Source organism: Euprymna scolopes, chromosome 11 (assembly GCF_053919585.1).
Source record: "Euprymna scolopes isolate OS-2025 chromosome 11, ASM5391958v1, whole genome shotgun sequence".
Lineage (NCBI taxonomy): Eukaryota > Metazoa > Mollusca > Cephalopoda > Sepiida > Sepiolidae > Euprymna > Euprymna scolopes.
This window is the reverse complement of record NC_136492.1, coordinates 130,452,458-130,476,646: the sequence shown is the minus strand read 5'-3', so window position 1 is coordinate 130,476,646 and position 24,189 is coordinate 130,452,458. Positions and strand designations below refer to the sequence as shown.

Below are 24,189 nucleotides of genomic sequence, written 5' to 3'. Positions count from 1 at the left end.
TAAAGACGCATATTTTTGTCTCTCCATTAACGCCTCTCTCTTCTAATATAAAATAATCAATTAAGTTTAGTTAACCCATTTTATGTTTATTTTTTATAAATTGTTTATTGTAAGTGTAGTATATTGTGAAACTTTTTGACAGAATATATGTGTGTGATTATCTCATTCATATTAAAATAGGTGGTGTGTGTAATAATAAGACTTACACGTAGTTATACATAGTAAGATATGTTACACTTTTTTGCTGTTTATCCGGATCTAATTCCTTGCATAAAAATGTAGCTGACCCTCCGTAATTTTTTATGTTAGCGTCGTGATTAGAGTTTGACCCTGTTAAGAATCCACGGTTAAAATACTACAACGACTCTTTGAAGACCTGAAAAAATTCAGTACATGCATGAGTCCTAAAAGATTAAATCCACAGTTAAAAAGGAGACTATTTTCAACGTTACACTGGCTGTGAAACACACGCAAACAAACACTAGGAAAGTCGACGGGAACCGGTCAATAAATTATATGGTATATTTCTGTCAATTTTATTTAAAAAAGAGAAAAATAAATGAAAATATTCCGATCTATTGCCTAAAAAGTTTCTCTCATTAAAAAATAATGTACAAGATAATCTCTTGATTAAACAAAACAAAAAAATGCACATGAAAAGTAATATTAAAACAAGTCCAATAGACCAATTCATACCATCTAAAAAAATCCAAGAAAAACATAACAGCCAGCCATGGTTCTCCCTAGAATGTGCTGCTGCTATCGTGCACAGACATCACTTTTTCCATAGCTACCAACGTAATAGATGCACTGAGACTAAAGCTGTTTTCAGGACTGCCAGCAACCACTGTAAAAGCGTAACAAAAATGCTAGAGAGCTATATGCCCAGTCTGTTAAATCCAAGGTAGCTGATCAGCGGCTTGGTTCCCACCAGTTTTGGCAAATAACAAATAGGATCCTGAACAGAAGTGTGCGTTCTATCGCAACCGTTATCAATGGACCAGAGGTCATCATGTCAGCGTCAGACAAGGCCAAACTATTTGCAAGAAACTTTGCAGCTAATTCTACCCTATGCGACGAAGGCCATCAACTCCCCATATTTCCTCCTTTAACACAGAACAAGCTAGGTAACATACAAATATCCGTGAATGAGGTCGCCAAGCTAATTAAGAACCTAGATTCCAGTAAACCAACTGGCCCTGATGGCATCCTAATTATAGTGTTAAAAAAGCTTCAACCAAAACTTGCTCCCATTCTTACGAAACTATTAAAGCGCTGTCTTATGGAGAAATGCTTTCTGACTCCCTGGAAGACCTCATCAGTTTGCCCTGTATTTAAGAATTCAGGTGATAAGTCATCTCCCTCTCAGTACAGACTAATAAGTCTCCTGTGTGTTATGAGTAAGTTGCTGGAATCCATATTAAATAGAGAAATAGTCCACCTCAGCAGGAACAACCTTCTTAGTAACGCACAATACGGTTTCCGCTCTGCAAGATCTACCGCAGATGTGCTGACGGCTATATCCCACAAGGTTATTGAATCTCTTGACACAGGCTTCCTTTCTAGGGCAATTGCTTTTGACATATCAAAGGACTTCGACAAGGTATGGCATAAGGGTCTACTCCACAAGATGTCCGGCTACGATGTTTTCTCAATCATTAAATCATTTCTCTCCGATAGGTTCATAAGAGTAGTGGTCGATGGACGAAAATCGGAGGCCAGCAATATAAATGCTGGAGTCCCCTAAGGGTCAATCTTGGGCTCAACTGTGTTCCTGATCTACATCAATGACCTCCCAAAACACATACTTACATCATTCGATGACATCTATGCTGATGACACGACCATCTACGGCAACACATCAAAGGCTGTAAATGACAAAGTTCTCTCTGATTCTCTCTCCTCTGATCTCGAGCGCGTGGTTCAGTGGGGGAAGACGTGGCTGGTTACCTTTAATGCATCCAAAACCAAACTCCTATCCTTACATCATCAAGTCTCTGATCCCCATCTGGCATCAATTGTGATGGATGCCTCTCGTCTGGGTGACGCCCCGTGTTTTGACAAGCTTCTGGGTTTGGCCTTTACTCCTGATCTTAAATGGAACACGTACATCAAGTCTGTTGCCAAGGTCGCTGGAAAGATAGTGGGATCCTTCTACCGCTTCAGAAGATATCTCACTACTGATGCAATTCTCTATCCATATAAAAGCCAAGTACGCCCAAGCATGGAATACTGTTGCTATATCTAAAAACAGCCTATCCTGCCTTGACAGAGTACAAAATAGACTTCGTGGCTTTATGGAGGATGCCCTTTTCTCTACCCTGCAACCTCTCTCCCACAGAAGAGACGTGTTTAGCCTATCCTTGTTTTATCATTATTTCCATGTCAGGTGCTCGTCTGAACTCCAATCTCTGGTCCCCCCTCGCTAATCTTTCACAAAAAAAAAAAATACCCGTCTAGCTGAATCCACTGTGAACAATTTCCCCCACTCTATATCTGTGTCTAAATCAAAACGCGGATTCCATGAACAAAGCTTCTTTCTTAGAACTGCACACCTGCGGAACTCTGTTCCGTCTGGCTGCTTCCCACCGGACTACAACTTGGATGTTCTCAAGTCCAACGTTCACAAATTCCTAATGAACCGCCCCCTTAAGTAAACACGTTATCAAATCTCCACACTTACGTAATGTACTTGCAATAACCCTTATCCCTGAGTGGCTTTCGGGGCTTGATAAGTAGTGATCACTGTGTAAAAAAAGTCTTCGAATAAATGAGAAAGTAAGCTTCCAAAATAATTTATCACACATTTGTATCAATAGAATTCTCCATCATATAGGATTTTGATAAAAAAAATATCTATGTGCCTTTGAAGAAATATTTGAAGGAACAACCCTTCGATAGGAAAAGAGTTTTTCATTACACTATTAAATGGGAAATGAAAAGTCTCTCTAAATATGTGTAAGGGAATATATATGTTTCTGTTACCTGTAAAATATATCTCCCGTTCAAATCTTTTAACTCCAGAAACATATATGAATTTAAAATATATATATATATATATATATATATATATATATATATATATATGTATATATATAATAAAAAAGAAATGCGTATACATTAGAAAAAATACATACATATACACACACACACACACATATATATATATAAACAATATAAAGAGAATATATATCATATATATATATATATATATATAAATTATGAAAAAAATGAGAATTTTTTTATCATTAACTACATATTTTTATTCAGAACAAAATCATATCACATCGATATCTGAAAAAATAATACTGTTGAATGGAAAAAAGTCCTTAAAAATGAAAAGTGAACATTTATTACCTGAGTTCCAATGATTTTTATTACATCTAACTGCGATTAAAAATGTTTATCTGTTTCATTAAAACAAATTTAATTAATCTTAACTTGTTGATATATTCATATTCAGGTTGATAAAATGTAAAATATAAACCCGGGATACGCCATTAAATTTTCGTAACTAAATAGAGCACCGTATATAATACATACACACATTATATATATATATATATATATATATATATATATATATATATATATATATATATATATATATATATATATATATGATCAAATGACGATATAAATAATTCTGTAAGGCAGGGGAAATTCCGTAACAAGGTACCCTAAAAAAACATTGTATTTCACATCGTAATCTGAAAAACAAAAAAAAGGGTGCTTGTATTCCGGGGATCTACTATAGTAATTTAACATACTTGAACGGAACTTCTTAAATTTTCCTAACGTAAAAGGACTATTAGAAACAAATATACATAGTCACAAAAATTAATTACGTTTTTCTAGTATGAAAATCTCTTTTAGGAAAAATTTTATTGATTTTGTAAATTGCTAATGGTGATTTTTTACAATATTAAATGTATGTTGGTTCTATGATTCTTTTGCATTTTGAGGTATTAATGAAGGGGAAAAAGAAAAAAAATGTCGCTTTTACGGTAGCAAACTTATTACGAAATATATCAAAAAAATGGTGACTTAGAATTTCCTAGCGGAAAAATTAGATGGAGGGTAGACATTTACTTATGCTGCCATTCCGTCCTCCATTATGCACTGATTTTGTTTGCCACGGTGGACATATATTTTTTAATAAAATGAACTACCTTAATAATATTGACATTTTGTTAAAAATGGCACTTCTCAAGAAATTAAACGCCTGAATGTCATAGATTAAAAGTTAAGTTTCAGTCGCCATGATCGTCTGCGCAGAAGAAAAAAAAATCACATGGTCGTTTAGTTGTGACGCAACCTCTGAACTCCTTTCTCTCTTTAATAAGTTTTTTTTTCGGGGATACAATCTGGGTTGCGTATTAATTAATCTGCTTTACCATGATAAACTTGGATATGTTGCATTGAAATCGATTTGCGTTAATAAATAATGTATTGTTTGTATAGCTTTTGTTTTCATTGTTTGTTTCTCTATGTTCCTCAAACATATAAATGTTAATTGTAAGACATACATTTTGAACTGAAAAAACACGTTTCATTACATGCATATTCCTTGTCAAATAAGTATATTAACAAATATCAAAACTAGTACTTACCCTGATTTAGCAAAATTCGTCCAATACCGCATGACAGCTTCACTTAACATTTTCTCTGATTTCGAATATGAAGACCTACTAAAAGGCTGAATGCCATCCACAAGTGGAGCGCCAAATATATATGGCAGCTCATCTCCGTGTATACCCATGGGCCAGCGGGGACGATTTTCATTTTGTGGGGTATACGTGAAAGAATAAAAGTAGGTGTTGCCAGTTTTTGCATGTAATTGGCCCACTCGTAAGAGGGGTGCTATGAATTGGCCATCGCTCAGCAGCTCAAGCAGGTTATCTCGCCTGTTCTTTGCGTTCGTCTTCTTATTCCATTCAGTGTAATGATGGTCTAGAATTTCGAAGACCTTCTGTCGGTGAAACTGGAATCGGTTGTGTACGTAGGTGCGTAACATCTTTTCGCGCTTCTCTTCCGAGATTCCGTTCTTTATGTCCTCTTCATCAAAATAAATATAGGCTTCATTTTTTGTGATGCCAAACATGAGGTCAGCGTTGGCGAACATGGATATGGGCTTCTTGATAAGCTCCTCGACGGATTTGGGGATGATATTACGGCCGTCTATGACAGGCGCGAAGCATGAGTAATATTTCGATGGCTTGGGCGCATTCTTCACCAGATCCTCGAAGGACTTGTTGCGAAGACATTTAATCATCTCGGTTGTGTCCTCGATAGAGCAGTTCACATTCTTTGCTAATCGGTGCGTGCAGTCCACGGGATCATGGGCTATCGACCAAGAGCTCAAAGCCGATCCACTTTGTAGAATTGCACGTTGAAATAATGTTCCATCTAAAAGCGAAGAATGAGAGAAGAAAAAAGAAGAGAACAGAAGATTAGCGTTAGAATATATAAAAAGTCGCGTTTATCTCTTTTTTATCATTAATTATATAAAAAGAAAAGTCTCTTTGTTATACAATGTTTATTATTGCTGCTACATTATGGATATTATTATAGTTTATTTAATAAACATTTGCAAATAATGTTTACATTTTTTTACATTTAATGGAGATATTACTAGTACATTTCTAATTAAAATTACAATTGTAAATACAATATATATATATATATATATATATAAACATATATATATATATATATATATATATATATATTTGAGACAGTTTTAACGTTAATAAAGTATGGAAAAATTAAATTGGTAAAAATGCAAAAATTATTATACAATTCGGAATTTATGCTTATAGCACTTTTATTTTAAAAACATTATAATTAGTAATACATAATATAAGCAATACTTATTTATTAGTAATACATAATATAAGCAATACTTATTTATTTATTAATTGCGAGAATTATCCGATTCGAATAAAATGATGATTAATATCACATACGTAGAATAATACAACTCGGGTAACTTGTAAAAAGCACAAGCTCTGTATTTAAACACGACCCATTCAAAGAGAAAATCCAGTTCATACTTTATATACCGGTCAAGTAAGGATACATATGTCTTACTTAGTTACGTTGTAAATTGTTTTATGCCAAATAAATTTAATATCGGTGTCGAGATGAGAAATCAGATCGGATTTTGGTCATTGATATTAAGTTGTCCGAAATCTATTCTTACTGAACACGTAGATTTCTAAAGTGTCGATGGAATTATTAAGTGAGATTAAGATTAGAAATAGTTTGGAGTATTATTCGTAATATTCAAATTTTGTCATTTATTTTGACAACGATTTGACGGACATCATGGCGAACTACATCGTGACGAACTCGGAAATCAACACTTCTTTTTTCGTGACATTTGATTCAGAAGAGAGGAGTAGGTTATACTATATCCGGTAGTCATGACCAGATCGACATCTACATTCAATCTATATTTTATTCATACAATCATTTAGATATATCATTTAACCTTCAAATTTTACTTGGCATTCAGCTTATTTAAACCGCAGGCTATATCACAGTATGTATTGTTATATCAAAACACATTTAAGGAACAACACATTAAAAAATATATGATTAGCATGTTACATGTGGTGCTATTAATCTAAAAGTTGGTGATCCGAGTGATATATATCGCTGAATACTTTTCGTAGCCAATTGTGTGTAAGGATATAAAGACAACTGACTGCAACTATTAAATATATCACTATAGAAAATTATATCTGGCAGTTGCAACGTAACAGGAGAAGCTGCTGTAACATCCATATATATGTTCTATAAATTATACATATATGTTGGTACCTATATGCACTGTTATACATTTTCTAAAAGAAATGATAATATTTACTTATAAGATTAGATTGTGGATTATTCATTCAAAACCATCACGTGTTTATACTGTAATATATTAATTGTTAGATGTTTATATAAAAAAAAGGTATACCGAAATATTTGCAAAATAAATATGTAACATATTACTTATCAAAAAATAATAAAATGCATAGACTTTCAAAATAGAAAAGTGCGATTAAAATATAAAATATATATTTTATTATTTTATTTGTGCAATATTTAAGCATATCAAGAAAATTAAGGTTATTTAATGCAGAATACAAATAATTTGGAGAAAGTATTCATGTATATAGTTATTTTATGTTAAAATAAGTACACATCTTGATATAGATATTTTGTTTTTCTAGGATTTTCCAACGTTTTCCTGTGAGTTCGTATGAAAATTTGGATGAATAAATACTTATACAAACACACAAAAAGACACACAAATATTAATATATATATATATATATATATATATATATATATATGATATTTGATCTTTATTGAATTAATAATTCTAATTGAAAAAATATTGAATTTGTTTTTCTTTTGCCCAACATTATTGTGTTTTGTAAAAGAGAAATTAAAACAAAAGAATAGCATGAATATTTAAAAAAAATTCTGAAAATTGTAGCACCAGAATAGTTTACGCTATTGTTAGTATGTTGTGTTTATATTTAAGAATATATTAGGTTTGTGCCATATATGTATAGCATCTATTTTCATAAAAATGTTTCCACAATTTTATATAAGATTTATGTATTACTAAAATATATAACGGATTGGCCATGTGCTGGACGTTTTATACAGAGGCATTGCTATTGTGAAAGTTAGTAAATTTACAAATTACTTCCAAATAGAAGGAAATCTACGGCATATCGAACATGCGTGCCCTACTTTATTAGATCTTTTACTGTACATTCGTACAAGGTATAATAATACATGTTTTATATAAAGAGTGTTTAGAATAGATTTGAAAGTTTACTTTTCCTTTGTAATCATTTTCAATAATTAAAATCTATAACAAATTTCAGAATATTTTAGAAATATTTCTATAGGAAAGTTTGGAACGATATAAATAAATATACTGTTAATATAATATTATGTTTAATTAAACATAAAAAGAGATATATTTTAATATGAACCCTATACAAAAGTATACGCTAATGAAATTACTAATTATGAAATCATTAATATATATATATAATAAAACGTGTTAACAATCTACATATTCAGACGAGTTAAATGGTATAATAATGTATGTTATGTTTTCCATAAAATACATTACAAACACAAACATATACCATACAATTTACTTATATAAATGTTTATAAAATATTAGTAGACCTTGTTAAAGATGGAAAATATTTTAAGATGAGTAAATCCATTATTATTGACAATTATTAGTGTATACGTATATATATATACATATATATACATATTTATATATATATATATATATATATATATATATAACATATAACTCACACATGTATAAAAAATTAAACAAGATATTACAACATATACATATATAAAAAATAGATCCATATACATCTGTATGCAAACAATTAGGATTAACAGAGGAAAATGCCAAGTATATAAACAAACACATTGCATATATAAATATAAAATTTGCCTACTAAATAAACATGCATATACAGAGAGAAGATAGAGAGATAGGTTAATAGACACGTTGACTTTCACAAATATCTTATATACATACCAGCGTCACATACTTTTCTCTGGTTGTTGTCGTGTTGAGCAACATTTACATTAGTCAGTTGCGTACTCGTTGATTGAAAAAATATTTGTGAATTGCAAAATTACAGAAAAAACATTAAAAATGAAGAACAAGTTGCATGGGAAAACATCATGCTCGCTTAAATAAATCATGCAATTACTTGATTTCTGATGAGTCCATGACTTCATTCATAAATATGAACAGTTTACCGATGAATTATGAATGATGTCATGAGAGGTATCGTTAATTCCAGTAACATCAATGATTAAAGGTCGTTTATATTGTTAAATTTTGCTCAAACCATATACAGGTGCTGTAATCTGCGCTAAAACATACATGTATACATTTTCCTTATTAATATGATTTGCTTTCACAAATTTTACTATCATGAATAAATCCATTAGGCTCTTAATTCAATATATGTTTTACATCTGCCAGTCGTACTATTACTATTTTTTTTTACATCTGACAGTCGTACTATAATAATAATAATATGAAATGTTAACCCATTCCTATCGATATATGTTTGTCTTTTTAAAGAGAGTATTTTTTTTTGGCAATCGTATATGTTTTGATCCACAACTAAGGTTCAATGGAAAATAAATCCCAAATATGTAAAAAAAAAGGTTTCAAAATCACGCTTTGATTTTCATATCCTTATCGCACAAATGCCTGTTGCATAAAAGCTCTTATATGCTGCAAAACAGTATCACACCCATACTTGAAACCATATCAATAACCATCAGGTTGATAGTCAGTAGCGATAGATATTAGGAATCTGAAAGGGGCGGCGGTGAAACTGCTATTTAACAATGTTTTTTTTTACAAACATTGAGCGCCACCTCTTCTATGTCGAATGCCTATGTTTCTGAAAGGTTTGCAATTAAATATAGGGATATAAATAAACATCCAAGGAAACGCACGCAACAAATAATCTCACAATAATATGAAATGCATATTTTCTTCTTTATAAACAAAAGAAATGATTTGCATATTTATAGATACATATACATTATTGTTTGTATATATATATATATATATATATATATATATATATATATATATATATATACATATGTATAAATATAATGCGGCATATGCATATATATATATATATATATATATATATTACACATATGTGTTTATAAACACTATTATAAACTCAATTATTGATACAATAGGACTATAAATATATGTAACTTAGTGTCTCAGAAGAAATGCCATACACAGTTATGGTAATTTAATTGAAAACCTTATATTTTATAACCATTAATTAATAGAAAAAAATCATACTTATATGAGACAATTAGACATACACCGTTTTTTTTCCTTGAAGCTTCACTCATTGCCCTATTTTTAATCGGGGAATTTAATTAATTATTATCTTCCTTTGGATTATATATATATATATATATATATATATATATATATATATATATATATATACTTTTAAGTAGTAACGCATATGCATACATGTTAACAAGTCTACGTGTATATATATATATATATATATATATATATATATATATATATACATACATTGGTCAGTATTAACTTACATGCATACATGTTTACAAATATATATATATATATATATATATATATATATATATATATATATATTGCCCATTATTAACATATATGCATATATGCATATATATATATGTATATATATATATATATATATATATATATATATATATATATATATATATATATATATATATATATATATACGTTCATATTCATCCACTCGCCATTTAGACATGATATGGTTGAAACATCCATTCTCGTCAGATCAACGAAGGCAAGCTACGTTGTATACCTAGTAGCACATCTGACGGTTTGAGAAGTTCAGGTGCTTCATACGCACTCCAATGTTGTTGGTATTGATTCTTGTTTCTTCTTCCCGGCTCAAGCACAGTCACATCTTAACCGACTCAGGAGAGTTGTGTCGCAGGATTGCGCTACTCTTACCACACATATTTCACTCGAACGCACTAACACAGAGAGTAGTAATCGTCTGTAAGTGTGATAAATAATTATATTAAATGTAATATGAGAATAATTATAGGGAATCGATATAAGGTAGAATAAGTTTATATACACTTACGAAAATATGTTAAAACAGATCCAAATAATGTATATATATATGTATATATGTGGGTATATATAGGTATATGTGTGTATATATATATGTATATGTGTATATATGTATATGTGTCTGTATATATGTTATGGGTGTATATATATATGTATATGTGTGTATATGTGTGTATATATGTATATGTGTCTGTATATATGTTATGTGTGTATATATATGTATATGTGTGTATATGTGTGTGTATATATGTATATGTGTATATATATATGTATGTATATATATGTGTGTGTATATATATGTATATGCATGTATATGTGTGTATATATATGTGTATGTATGTATATGTGTGGATATATATGTGTATATATGTATGTATGTATGTGTGCATATATATGTATATATATATGTATATGTATGTGTGTGTGTATAGATATGTATATGTATGTATATGCGTGTATATATATGTATATATATGTGTGTGTATATATATGTATATATATACACATATACATGTGTGTATATATGTATATGTATGTATATATATGTATATATGTATGCATGTATATGTATATATATATATATATATATATATATATATATACTTAGAGCAAAGGTTAATAGGCAGTTCTCAAAATACGTGAAAACAAGCAATTGAAGCTTTATCTAGTAATTCAAAAAAATTATATTTATGTATTGTCTTAATTTTGCAAAGGTTAATACTTTACGGCGACGTTTAATTGCGTTTATACACAATACAAAATTGCATCCGTATAAACATCAACCAAAAACAATATATTCAACTTCATATAAAATCAATCTATGTATGTGTATAACCATGAAAAATTAAAAGAAAATATTCGGTATGTAATTATACTGTAATGCTCTACAGTGTTCTGTATTCTAACTTATATACCTACATTGTGTCAGTTGCTACTGTCCAATATATACAACATATAATCAGTTGTAAGTTCATAGAAAAACTTGAATATACTTAGTCTAATAAAAATGATTGAGTCTATAGAAATGTCCATTACAAAAAAACACACTGACCAAGCTACTCTATCAATGTGAATTGGCATTACTCATCGAAAGTTATGCATTTTGTTTGAAAAAACAATTATTACATAAAGATATTTTTCTGATGACGCATTCTGAAATATGCATATTACGGAAGTTTTTATCATATTCCTTATTTTATTATTTCTTCTGCATATTGTGTGCGTTATCACTATTATTATGAGGGACTTGATGCGATTATTATTAAGAAATAATTTATTTTTATTATTATTATTATTATTATTATTATTATTATTATTATTATTATTATTATTATTATTATTTATGTTCACAAGATTAATTAATTATTTCGACAGTTGAACCCTAATGGCGGACCTCCACCTGTTGCCGTAGCTATTGCAGCTACCCTATTTTCTATATATGATGGCCACAACTTTCCGAGTGATTCTGTCTGTTTCAAGTAAAAAATATTTTTGTAACATTCTTGGTGTTATTCCCAAATCCAATTTTTTTTACTCATTTGTCAAAGTCTCTCGTCTCTCAATGATCTCCTACTACATGGATTACATCAACTTCGTTTCAATTACCAAATCCTCGCAATCTCATATTTCAAGTCAGAATAATTAATTCACAAATACCTCTTGCTTCTTCCTAATGTGAGTTGCAATGGGGCAAGACAAGTCAATCAGAAGGCCCTTTTGAGTTCTCTTGTACACTACAGTGATGTCCGGCTTATCATGTTTTGTCTGTTTGTATATGGAAATCCCATATCATCTTACATTCCTCGGATTGCAGCACATTTTCACAATTGTGTGTGTACCAATTATCAGATTTTCAAATCCGTTTTTATTATGGATAACTTAGAAAACTTGATATTTGGAACCTGGATTATTATTATTATTATTATTATTATTATTATTATTATTATTATTATTATTATTGTTGTTGTTGTTGTTGTTGTTCCATGATAAAAATGAGGAGCTGGGGTTTTGTTGTTGATATTTATTCTGTTTTCATATTTTAGCATCCCGATTTGGTTTCTTCAGGAATTATTATTATTATTATTATTATTATTATTATTATTATTATTATTATTATTATTATTATTATTATTATTGTCATTATTATTACTTGTATTATTAAGAGTTTATTGAATATTACTATAATTATTAATATTTTATTATTTACATTTTTTGTAATACTGGTGTTATTTTGTTTAGATAGTTATTGTTATTGGTTTTATTGTAATCTTTTATAATAACAATCGTCTCATAAATAATTCAGGAGAATTACGTAATACTTCAAATATTTTCCTTCTGCCCTTTTTTATGGAAATAATTTTATCCATAAATTAAATGGATATTTGGTATGATACCGTAGTTGGCTCCGACGTATTTTATACGTGGTTATCATTTAAAAAAAAACATGGTTCTAGCTAAAGTTTCCTCATTATAGCCATGTTTGATTTCGAAAACGATCCTAAGCAAATTAATCAAAATATGTATGAAGTAATTCCTTGAGGTTTATTAAGGATAAAATAAATTAATTACGAAATTTAAATAGATTTTTTTAATACACACGCAATTTTAAGCTAAACAGAGAGGGTCTATTCTCAATACCTTGTGAAGAAATTCTGAAACCAATAGGTAATAGCCGTTTTCATAAAAATGTCCTAATATTCACATGGGCCGACAGAAAAGTATATAGTTTGATCCTTATTTCAAGTGATGATTTTATATTTAGATGAACAGGTTGTGATGAGACAAATGTGTTTGACTCTTTAATCTCTCTCCCGCTACCTCGCTCTATCTCGCTCTCTATGTATGTATATATATATATATATATATATATATATATATATATATATATATATATGCATATACATAATATATATATGCATACATACAAAAAATATGTATATGCATATACATAATATATATATGCATACATACAAAAAATATGTATATGCATATACATAATATATATATGCATACATAAAAAAATATGTATATGCATACATATAAAATATATATGCATAGATATATTTATGCATACATATATAATATATGTATACATAATATATACACATATATGCATACATATATACATATGCATATATATGTATATGCATATATAATGTGCATGCATATGCATATAGATGCATACATATATATGCATACATATATATGTATATGCATACATGGGTATATACAATCACGAGGTTGTCTCCTCAGCAACCGACAAGGTTAACATGCTTGCCAGTCGGTTTGCCTCAAACTCCACACTGGACCCTTCCAACCACCCCCTACCTGACTTTCCTATGCGGACAGACGCCACACTAGACGATCTGAAAACCACCCCTGCTCAGGTGCATGCTATCATAAAAAACCTTGACACCTCAAAAGCATGTGGATCCGATCTTATCCCAGCTGTTCTATTAAAAAAGTGCTCAGCCGAAGTAGCTCCAGTTCTCTCCAAACTCTACAACAAATGTCGTAATGAAGCTTGCTTTCCGGGCTGTTGGAAAACTGCTTCTGTTGTACCAGTATTCAAGAATTCTGGCGAAAGGACAGACCCATCAAATTATCGCCCCATTAGCCTCCTCCCACTTTTTGCCAAAATATTTGAGACCATAATTAACCATGCTCTAGTCCATCATCTTACAGATGCTAAACTACTGTCTGACAAACAATATGGATTTAGACGAGCCCGTTCCACAGCAGACATCCTCACTGTGATCTCTGAACGTATATACCATTCACTGGACAAAGCGGGGGAAGGCAGAGAGGTAGCTCTAGATATATCTAAGGCTTTTGACAGGGTATGGCATGAGGGTCTCCTCAGTACAATCAGATCAGACGGTATCACTGGTAGAATACTTAACATAATTAAATCCTTCTTAGATAAGAGAAAAATCCAGGTAGTCCTCGACGGTCGCACATCTAAACAATATGATATAAATGCGGGAGTGCCCCAGGGTTCTATCCTTGGACCTCTATTGTTCCTGATATTCATAAATGACCTCCCCGACAACATTGCCTCTGAGATGGGTATATATGCTGATGACACTACACTCTATGGCAGACACGACAGGAAGACGAATGAACACATTTCTAAAGAAATGGCAGAAACACTAGAGGATGACCTCCAATCTGTAGTGGAATGGGGACAAAAGTGGTTGGTCGCATTCAATGCTGCCAAGACTAAACTAGTTTCATTCAATAATTACAAGAAACCCTCTCTACCACCCATAGCAATGGCCAACGACTCTTTATCTGAGAGTCCATCTTTCAAACTCCTTGGCCTAACGTTCACAGGAAAGATGAGTTGGAACAATTACATTGAAGGCATTGCCAGGGCCGCTGCAAGAAAGATAGGCTCTCTCTACCGTGCTAAAAAACTACTAACACCCGAAAGTATCCTGTACCTCTATAAGGCCACCATTCGCCCATGTATGGAGTATTGCTGCCACATCTGGGCTGGTGCATCTGCTACTAGTCTCTCGCTCCTTGACAAGGTTCAAAAGAGAGTCGCAAACCTGATAGGCCCTGAACTGGCATCTAAGCTTCAGCCTCTGTCCCATCGACGAAATGTTGCATCCCTCTGCTTTTTCTACAAGTATTTTAGTGGTGAATGCTCTGACGAACTGCAATCACTTGTGCCCCCACGACGCGAGCACCCTCGACAAACCCGACGGGCTACTAGATCCCACCCCCACACTGTAGAGGTCCCTAGATGTAAAAGATCTTTTTACTCCAATAGTTTCTTCCCCAGAACCGCAAGACTCTGGAATTCCATTCCAGGTCCCTGCTTCCCCAACAGTACTGACGTGCAGAAGTGCAATTGTAACGTTAACCGACACCTTGCTACCCAAATCCCTACATAGTACCCCAGTAGTTGTGTCCCCTGATAGTAGCCCCCTACACCAAAGTGGCAATTTGCCTTGTTTGGGGTGAAAATGTAATACAAAAAAAAATAAAAATAATGTATATATATATATATATATGCATATATATAATATATATTCATACATATTATATTAATATGCATATATATAATATATACGCATACATATTAAATATATATGCATATATATATAATATATATGCATACATATATATATATATGCATATATGTAATATATATGCATACTATTATATGTATGCATATATATATAATATATGTGCATACATATTATATGTATATATATAATATGTCTGCATACATAGTATATGCATATATATGATATATATGCATACATAGTATATGCATATATATATAATATATATGCATGCATAATATATGCATATATATATAATATATATGCATACATAGTATATATATATGCATATACATACACATATTATATATATGTGTATGTGTGCGTGTACACTGCGTGTCAAATTATTAATGAGATCACTTTTGTACCATTTTCAGAAATTACCTGTAGTTTCGTATCAAAACTTCGGAAACGTTTGCAAAGCTGAGATGTGCGTACTGTGAATTTTTCGTATTGTTCCGAGCAATGTAAACAAATTGTAATCGTAATAGCTAAATTAAAGGTGTGTGAAATTATTTACCAGACAGTGGTTTCGTCAATTAAATGGGACGTAATTGTTGTTTGAATATTTAAGAGAAGAGTACATTGACAGAACATCTAGCAAAAGTTTAAATGACCCTCGAAATATCGGAAATGATAGGAAGATACCATAAAACTGTGGAGAACCTTGTTAAGGATCCTAAAAAGGTACGTAGGGGAGCGATAAAGATACATCTTGAGTTGTTTCATGCAGTATTCCACACCACATTAAACGTGAAGTTGTTAAGAACCCTAGACAGACAAGTTTAGAAGTCTTTGAACAAGCCCGATTGAAGAAAGTTTCAGACAGTACCCGCTATCGTCTTTTGAAAGGAGTGGCAAAGTCGGTTAAGCATGTGACAAATCTTTCATTAAAGCAACATCACATGCAAAACCGATTGAAATGGGCAGAGGACAACATGAAAACGCATTTTTCCAAAGTTTTGTTCCGGATGAAGTGCTTGTCACTCTTGATAGCCCAGATAGGTGGAACAATTTATGCATCCTAGATGGACGACGTATTCATCAGCGTTTTTGCCGCCAACAAGGTGGTGATGAGATAATTATTTGGGCTGGGATTATTGGAGGTACTTTAGTTAGCCCATGGAGAGGGTCAAGAAGACGTAAAAAATGACGTCAAGTTCCTATATAGCTTTTCTGAAGGAGCACTTTAAAACATGACTGATGAAGCAAAGGTTGACGTTCAGAAGAACCTCTACTATTATGCAAGATGTTGCTCCCTCGCATGCAGCAAAGAGTATTTACAACTGGGTTTCTCTGGTCTACGGAAGATGGAGTGACCTGCGAATTCACCAGATTTTAGCCAAATTGAGAACCTTTGGAGTATCATGAAGCGACGCCTGTATGCAGATTGACGCAAATTACAGAGTAAAGAGGAGGTGTGGGATACTCTCCAAGAAGTATCGCGAGAGAATAACTGTCGAGGAAAGCAAAAATTAGACTGATCTGTGAACCAACGTCTTTTACAAGTAATTCATAAAAAAGTATGGCATATCCCTTACTAATTATGTCAATGTAGAAATTGCTGTGTAGTTATTTTGTTCTAAGGATTTTTCCTAGTTCATTCAATGTTTGAAACTTCTTTCAATAAACAAGTTATAGGTGTATTGTGTCTTTTTTCTCAACTTCGTCAATAACTTGACCCAGTGAAATCAAAAGATATCCCTATCCTCAACGATAGTTTCACTCATACAGCTTTACACACTTATAATCACTGACTGGAGTAGCTGAATAGTATTGTAAGCATTTTATCAAAGGTTCATGGATTTGTATTCACTCGTTCCTTAAATATTAAACAAAAATCTAAACTCTAACACAACACTCCTAAATTACCATATGGAATGTCCAGAAAAATATAAAACTGCTCTAATAAAAAAGTTGAACCAGCGCTCATACAATATAACATCAACCCGACAAATATTTTACCAAGAAAAAACAATTACAAAACACACCCTAATAAACAGTTACTTTCCAATACAATCGTTTATAAACATATAAATTTCTATTTAAACTCACTTCACAATAAAAACATATACCTTAACCCGGAAAAAACGACACCATCAATTATGCTATAAAACAATAACACACTAAACACCCAAAAATGAGAAAACACCGTATTAAAAGATGCACCAGACCTATCGACCAAAACAAAATGATCAAACTAATATATTATACTTCCGATTTCATCATTAAAATATCTTAACAAAAAATACTAAAAATCGATATTGTAACAACTGAACACGACGACTAACATTACTAGAATCCATATTTACTAAAAAAATGCTTTTTTGAAAGCGGATCAAATTAAACACAGGTATAATTATACTAACAGGAGTTTATACGTCATATGGATGTAAATTAATAAATTATAAAATAGGACAATCGAAAATAAAATAAAATAAATTCTCCTGCAACCCTCCTAGACCCAGCTTTGTAGCCAATTAAAAAAAGACAAGATATAAATACCCCAAGCCTCAAAAGTAAAGAAAAGGAGAAGAAAACCACAACAATTTCTCCTGACGACATTTGTATGCTGATAGAAAGCGCTTGAGAAAAATATGGCAGACCAACACATTCGGGTCACCATTCTGTGTAATACGCCTAACGAAATTAAAGAACCTGCTCGGCAAATAGAAAATATATTTAAGAAGATCGGGAATCGGAATAACCCTGTCGTGTTCAATCAAACGTATATATATATATATATATATATATATATATATATATATATATATATATATATATATACAGCGACCGCATATAGATGAAAACTACTTTCTCTAAAGCTTATTAAATATATTAAAATCCGTTATTTCTTAACATCTTTTGGTTTTACCAGAAAGACACAACCCTGAATCTTCTGTAAAAAGCAGAAGAATAGAATACTTTTTAATATTATTTAAAGTTTTTAATCGTTCAAATAAACTGATTTTAGGTATTTTTCGCTTGATATCAACAATCTATACCTATATTTTTAAAGGTTTTCAAATCAAGTTAACAATATTTTATGTCATATTAAATGTTATTATAGTTGGCTATAAGGATATCCAAAAATATTAGAATATAATTACCTTGTATTTAAATAAATTACAATAATTTAATTACTTAGCAGGATCCAGTACATTTTATGCACTGTGTGCTTTCTCTCGCCATCTTAGCCACGTCTAAATATATATTTAAGCACTTCATTAACTTTCTCTGACTGGACAGGAATAACATTTTTTTTAATTTATTGAATTAAATTATAATTACAAAAGCCAATCTTGAAGAAATATGCAATTATTAGTTTTATAGTTGTTTCCTTTATAATAATTGATCAATCAAGCTTCATTTTGAAGTAAAAAGCACACCGCTTTTTTTCTTTTGTACATAACACATAAAGACGTTTAGAATTGACTTTCTCAGTTTTTATTTCACTTTTAGTCAGTTTTCGTCAGTTTTTAATTTCCTAAAAAAAACTATTTTTTTTTAATGAATAATTACAATTGAGCCACTCTATGTTCTAGAAACTAGATCATACGGTGTTTTCCAATATATTATTCCATAAATAAATTGACAAAGAACATTTCTAGAATTTGGTGGCACATAAAAGTTTTTGTTACCCTCTGGGATGATACAACTTGTTAAAATGTAACAATCATCATCAAAGGTAAATTACTCCATTTTTAAAACCGTAACAATAATATTCCGTTCGCAAAATTTTCGTTGTGAAAAGGCCAATTCCCTGTCTGAATATTAAACTATATGCACACACAGATACACGGACAACAATACAAATGTATGTATTTTTCTATGACTACATACTATATTTACATATATTATAAACATATATATATATATATGCACATATACACTTATATATAGATATATAGTTATATATATATATATACGTATACAAATTTATATATATACGTATACAAATTTATATATATATATATACGTATACAGATTTATATATATATATATATATATATACGTATACAGATTTATATATATATATATATATATATATATATATATATATATATATATATATAGACAAGTATGTTTGAATAGAACCGGTTGTTCTTACTTACTGAGCTTTCTTTATAAGTTTTCAATTTTTTGAATTGTAGTTTATTTCTACGTGTAATATATGCAAGAAAGTTCTAATCTTGTTTTTTTTGTTTTCTTATCTTTTGTAGTTACTTTCCACTGAGTTTTAACAGTCGTTTTCAGGCAGATTTGATACTTGTTCGTTTATAATCTGGAGGATACGAAATATTATCGAAACTGACCGAAGACGATTGTAAGGTCTCAGTGGAAAATGCTGGCAAAAACAACCAAACGAAAAAATATAATAAAAACTGATTGACCAAGACGACTATATACTTCCCTTGCTCGGATTCAACCAAGAAATACGAAATTTGAAAAAACTGAAAAATTACAAAAAGTGTGTATATATATATATATATATATATATATATATATATATATATATATGTATAAATTTATATATATATGCATATATTAATGTATAAATTTATATATATGCATATATATATATAAATGTATAAATTTATATATATATGCATATATTAATGTATAAATTTATATATATGCATATATGTATATATTAATGTATATATATATATATATATATATATATATATATATATCTATTCATGCAGGTTTTAATTCGTGTATCATGTGCTGTTGTAGTTAGAATTTTCCAAAGAACTTGTTAAACATAAACACATATCGGTTTTTCCAATCAGTGTTGATCTCTGTGTTTTTATTTATTTTTCCCTCGATATCTATTAACGATTTTATCTTTACATGTCCAACACTGGTTTTTCTAATATATGCGGCAAACCCTATAAAGTAATCAATAGGATCTCCCTTTGATCATCGTGGTTTTAACACGAAGTACTACGATTTTGCCTCAGATTTTTCCATAAATATTCGATAACGATTCCTAATATTTTAATGCTTATATCTGATATGCAAGTAATAGAATTACATTGTTATCGTGATAACAAAGCGTGTTCTTGCACATCTGATAAAGCCATCTCAATAAGTTTATGTGCACACGTCAAAACGACAACACAATTTATGCAAAACGCGTCTAAATTAATCAATACCTAGATAGGATCACACATATTTTCATCAGCCTGAGAATGAATACAATTTTTTGCAAGAAACCGCTATTAATTATATAAGAAAACAATATTTTTTAGCTTTATTTCATACACATGCAGATACACGTTACACACTAGACACATACACACAGAAGTATATGTCGTTGGGCGATTTCTTGTATCCGGGTATATTTATTTTCTCTACTTTTAATATTTGGGATGCAGATTGCTCCTCATAATAATCTGAGCACAAGATCTGCGAGAGTAGAGAAGGCAGGCAAATTTAAACGAGGAGTCATCTCTTTTTTTCATCCTACTCCTTATACTTTACCAATTATTTCATTTCTGTTTCATATTGTGTGATACCGAATATGATGAGTAGTCGCCATAGGTTATTTTTCTGTCTCTTTCTTCTCAGTTGTTAATGTAAATCCCAGTGTTTTTCAGGGTGGTTTAAAGTTGTTTTTTTACCTTTGTAGCGAGTAGTCGATGGAGGTCATTCCCGCTCTTAGCTTTGAGAAAAGTGTCTGTCGAGGGTGTATGTTCTTAGCCATTTTGTATGTGTCCAAACCAGCCGAACCTGTGTCACATGACAGTGACTTAAGTACTGGCTCGATTTGCTCTCTACAGAACGACTGTGTTGATTTTAGTTTGCTCCCAAACATTTGCTGGTGGATTTCGTCTAGTTTATTAAAACCATATCGGTACATAGTCTAGGTCTCATTTTAAAACCGCCGTCAGGGATACTAATCATGTCGTATATCATAGTCCCTTTTCTATATAGAGATGTTAATTTTTTTTTTACATGGCACCGTTTTAATTAGCCGAATGCTCCGTACATGAAGCCAATTCGACTTTAGATATCATTTACAATTAAACATATTCTGATATTATATTTCAGAGATATATCTATCTCTATTATTATTAAGGATATGACAACAGCAACTTTTTCGCAGTTTGAATAACTTTTTTGAGTATATATAAAACAAAGTTAGACAGTTAATCAACCGAGAACCAAATCACGTTATACCAAAGCATATAAGATATCAACGGATACACACTCGAGAGTGAAAACAATGAAATGAACATGATGTTGTCCCGTCCCTAATTATTATATCGAAATGATAGGCTCGAAAACAGTGCGAACGATTATTATGCAATTTCACAAGAATTAGTTTACGCGCTTTGCAGTGTTTAAGAGACGCTCTGTATTGAAATATTTAGAGTAGTACTGCTAATCTATAATCAGAATAATCTTGTGTAAAACAAAAACAGTAGGCGATTTTGAGCAATGTTAACAGCTTAAACCGTCTTATATTACGACTTCATCTGAGAAGTTTTGTTTCCACGCAAGCTGAAACGCAGAATATATAATATCAACTGTATATCTTTTATATTACATGGTCGAGTTTCAAATGAATGCTTTTCAAAGCACAATTGCACAATAACGCATGACTTTTGGATTTTAATCTGTAATGTATGACAGTATCACGGAAAAATAGTAAAGCCAGGCGTATAAATTTAACAGCAGCTCCTTTAATATGACCCATTCGAAACTAATGTTTATATTTTGGGGCGTAAATAAAAACATCATACTTTACATTTAGATTTTAAATTCGAACCATTACATATGCAATGAATTATAAAATAAACAGTATGTTCTCTGGAGTACCATGTAGACTACACTGTATTGTGAACTAAGCAACTGCTGGGAGTAATGTGTAACTTTTCCTCAGCGGACATTGATTGATCCCTAACTACAGCAGCAGTAAATTGGTTTGATTACAAATAGTCTATTTTGCTGTACAAATATGGGAGTGTGTAACATTTGATGGTCATAATTTAATTAAAGTAACGACAGGTTTCAATGGAACATAATCTACATGCAAAATAAAAGTGGCATTAGTGAATACTTTTGCGTTTAAATGATGTGCCATTCCAAGTGCATTTGTACTTTAGTTTTCCTAAATAAAGATGATCTCATAATTTTGGCAGGCGTCTGTAAAGTTGTCTACTGATTTATTGATGCTTCTTTTCGCATCAAGTCAAAGAACAATGGACTGCTGTCTCATCCGTCTATTTTTTTTTTGTTTTATTTGACTTCAGTTGAAGTTCTCAGAAATCAAGTGTTCACCAGTCTGGGGCAAATAATTGAACTCGATATGAGATACATAGATATGCGAATGTTCCATTAAAGTTATTTATCTCTCAAACACTGAGTTAGATAAGAAATTGAGAACATAATTTTTCCCTCACCTATTAGCCATTTTCCTATCTTGCAGTGCATTTTTGGTCTATTGGTCTTACTACATTCCAGGACAAGAATTTATCTAGTCTGGTGGATAATCAAGCTTCGTGCTGTGACTTGTGGTAGCATAACTTCTAAAAGGTGACCCATTCCTCGTAAAAGAGAGGAGATCTTATTTGGGCAGGGAATACTATGTGATTTTTAATATTTGTTCAGGATTTACTTCCAAGTAAAAGTATCCTCATGCCAGGTTGTTAGTGCAAATAGTTGTGTGATATGTTGTGAGCTATCAAGTCTTTAAGATGTTAGGCTGGCGGCATTGAAAATACCTCCATTATTATGTCAACCCTCGTGATGTCTATGGGAGGTTCATGCAATATCGCAGCAAGATATCACGAAGAAAACTTAAGTTGCAAGGACATGGTTTCATTATAGTCCGCTGGTGATGGGAAACTCATGTTTTTTTGCTATGGGTAGGCACATACCATGACATGAAATTACGAAATCGCTAGAGAAGTTATACACGGCGATTTGGCCATCTAAAATGACTTTTTCAAAATTTCGTCTTTTCGATCGCTACATGATCGTTCTTGTTGTTTATGACGTACAAGAATGGGAAGTATATGTTCTCTTGTTTTTTCTCCTGAAGTTGTCTCGCGTTTAAAGCAATCATATTTATTTTTCTGAACTTTTTAGATGAGTATTGTTTCACCATATTCATTCGTATGTTCTGATCTTGCGTGTGATTTAAATAATGCTTCGGTCGATGTAACATCCGACCTTCATCCGGCGTGTCTTGTTGAACTCGGGAATGTTTCAATCAAGTTCGGGAATTTTGATGGAATTTCGAGCGGAAGTTGTTATTTATTTACAGTGTAGCATGCACTTGTTCCATCAGCCATGACTGGATAAAAGTCCTAAGTAATTCGGAATTGTATTTTTAGATCACCTTACCTTAGAATTGGTCCTTCAACTGTCAGGAGAATATCGCTTTTTACA

The 24,189-nt window shown here is 31.2% G+C and overlaps 1 protein-coding gene across 2 annotated transcripts in view; it reads right to left on the bottom strand.

The window, feature by feature from the left end:
- Window positions 1-24,189, bottom strand: part of LOC145288088 (neuroligin-2-like) — a 298,059-nt gene that overhangs the window by 94,465 nt on the left and 179,405 nt on the right. For both annotated transcript variants that reach the window (XM_080136145.1, XM_080136144.1), the window contains one exon: window positions 4,614-5,409. In XM_080136145.1, the coding sequence (XP_079992271.1) occupies window positions 4,614-5,409 (796 nt within the window). The remainder of the gene's footprint in view (window positions 1-4,613; window positions 5,410-24,189) is intronic.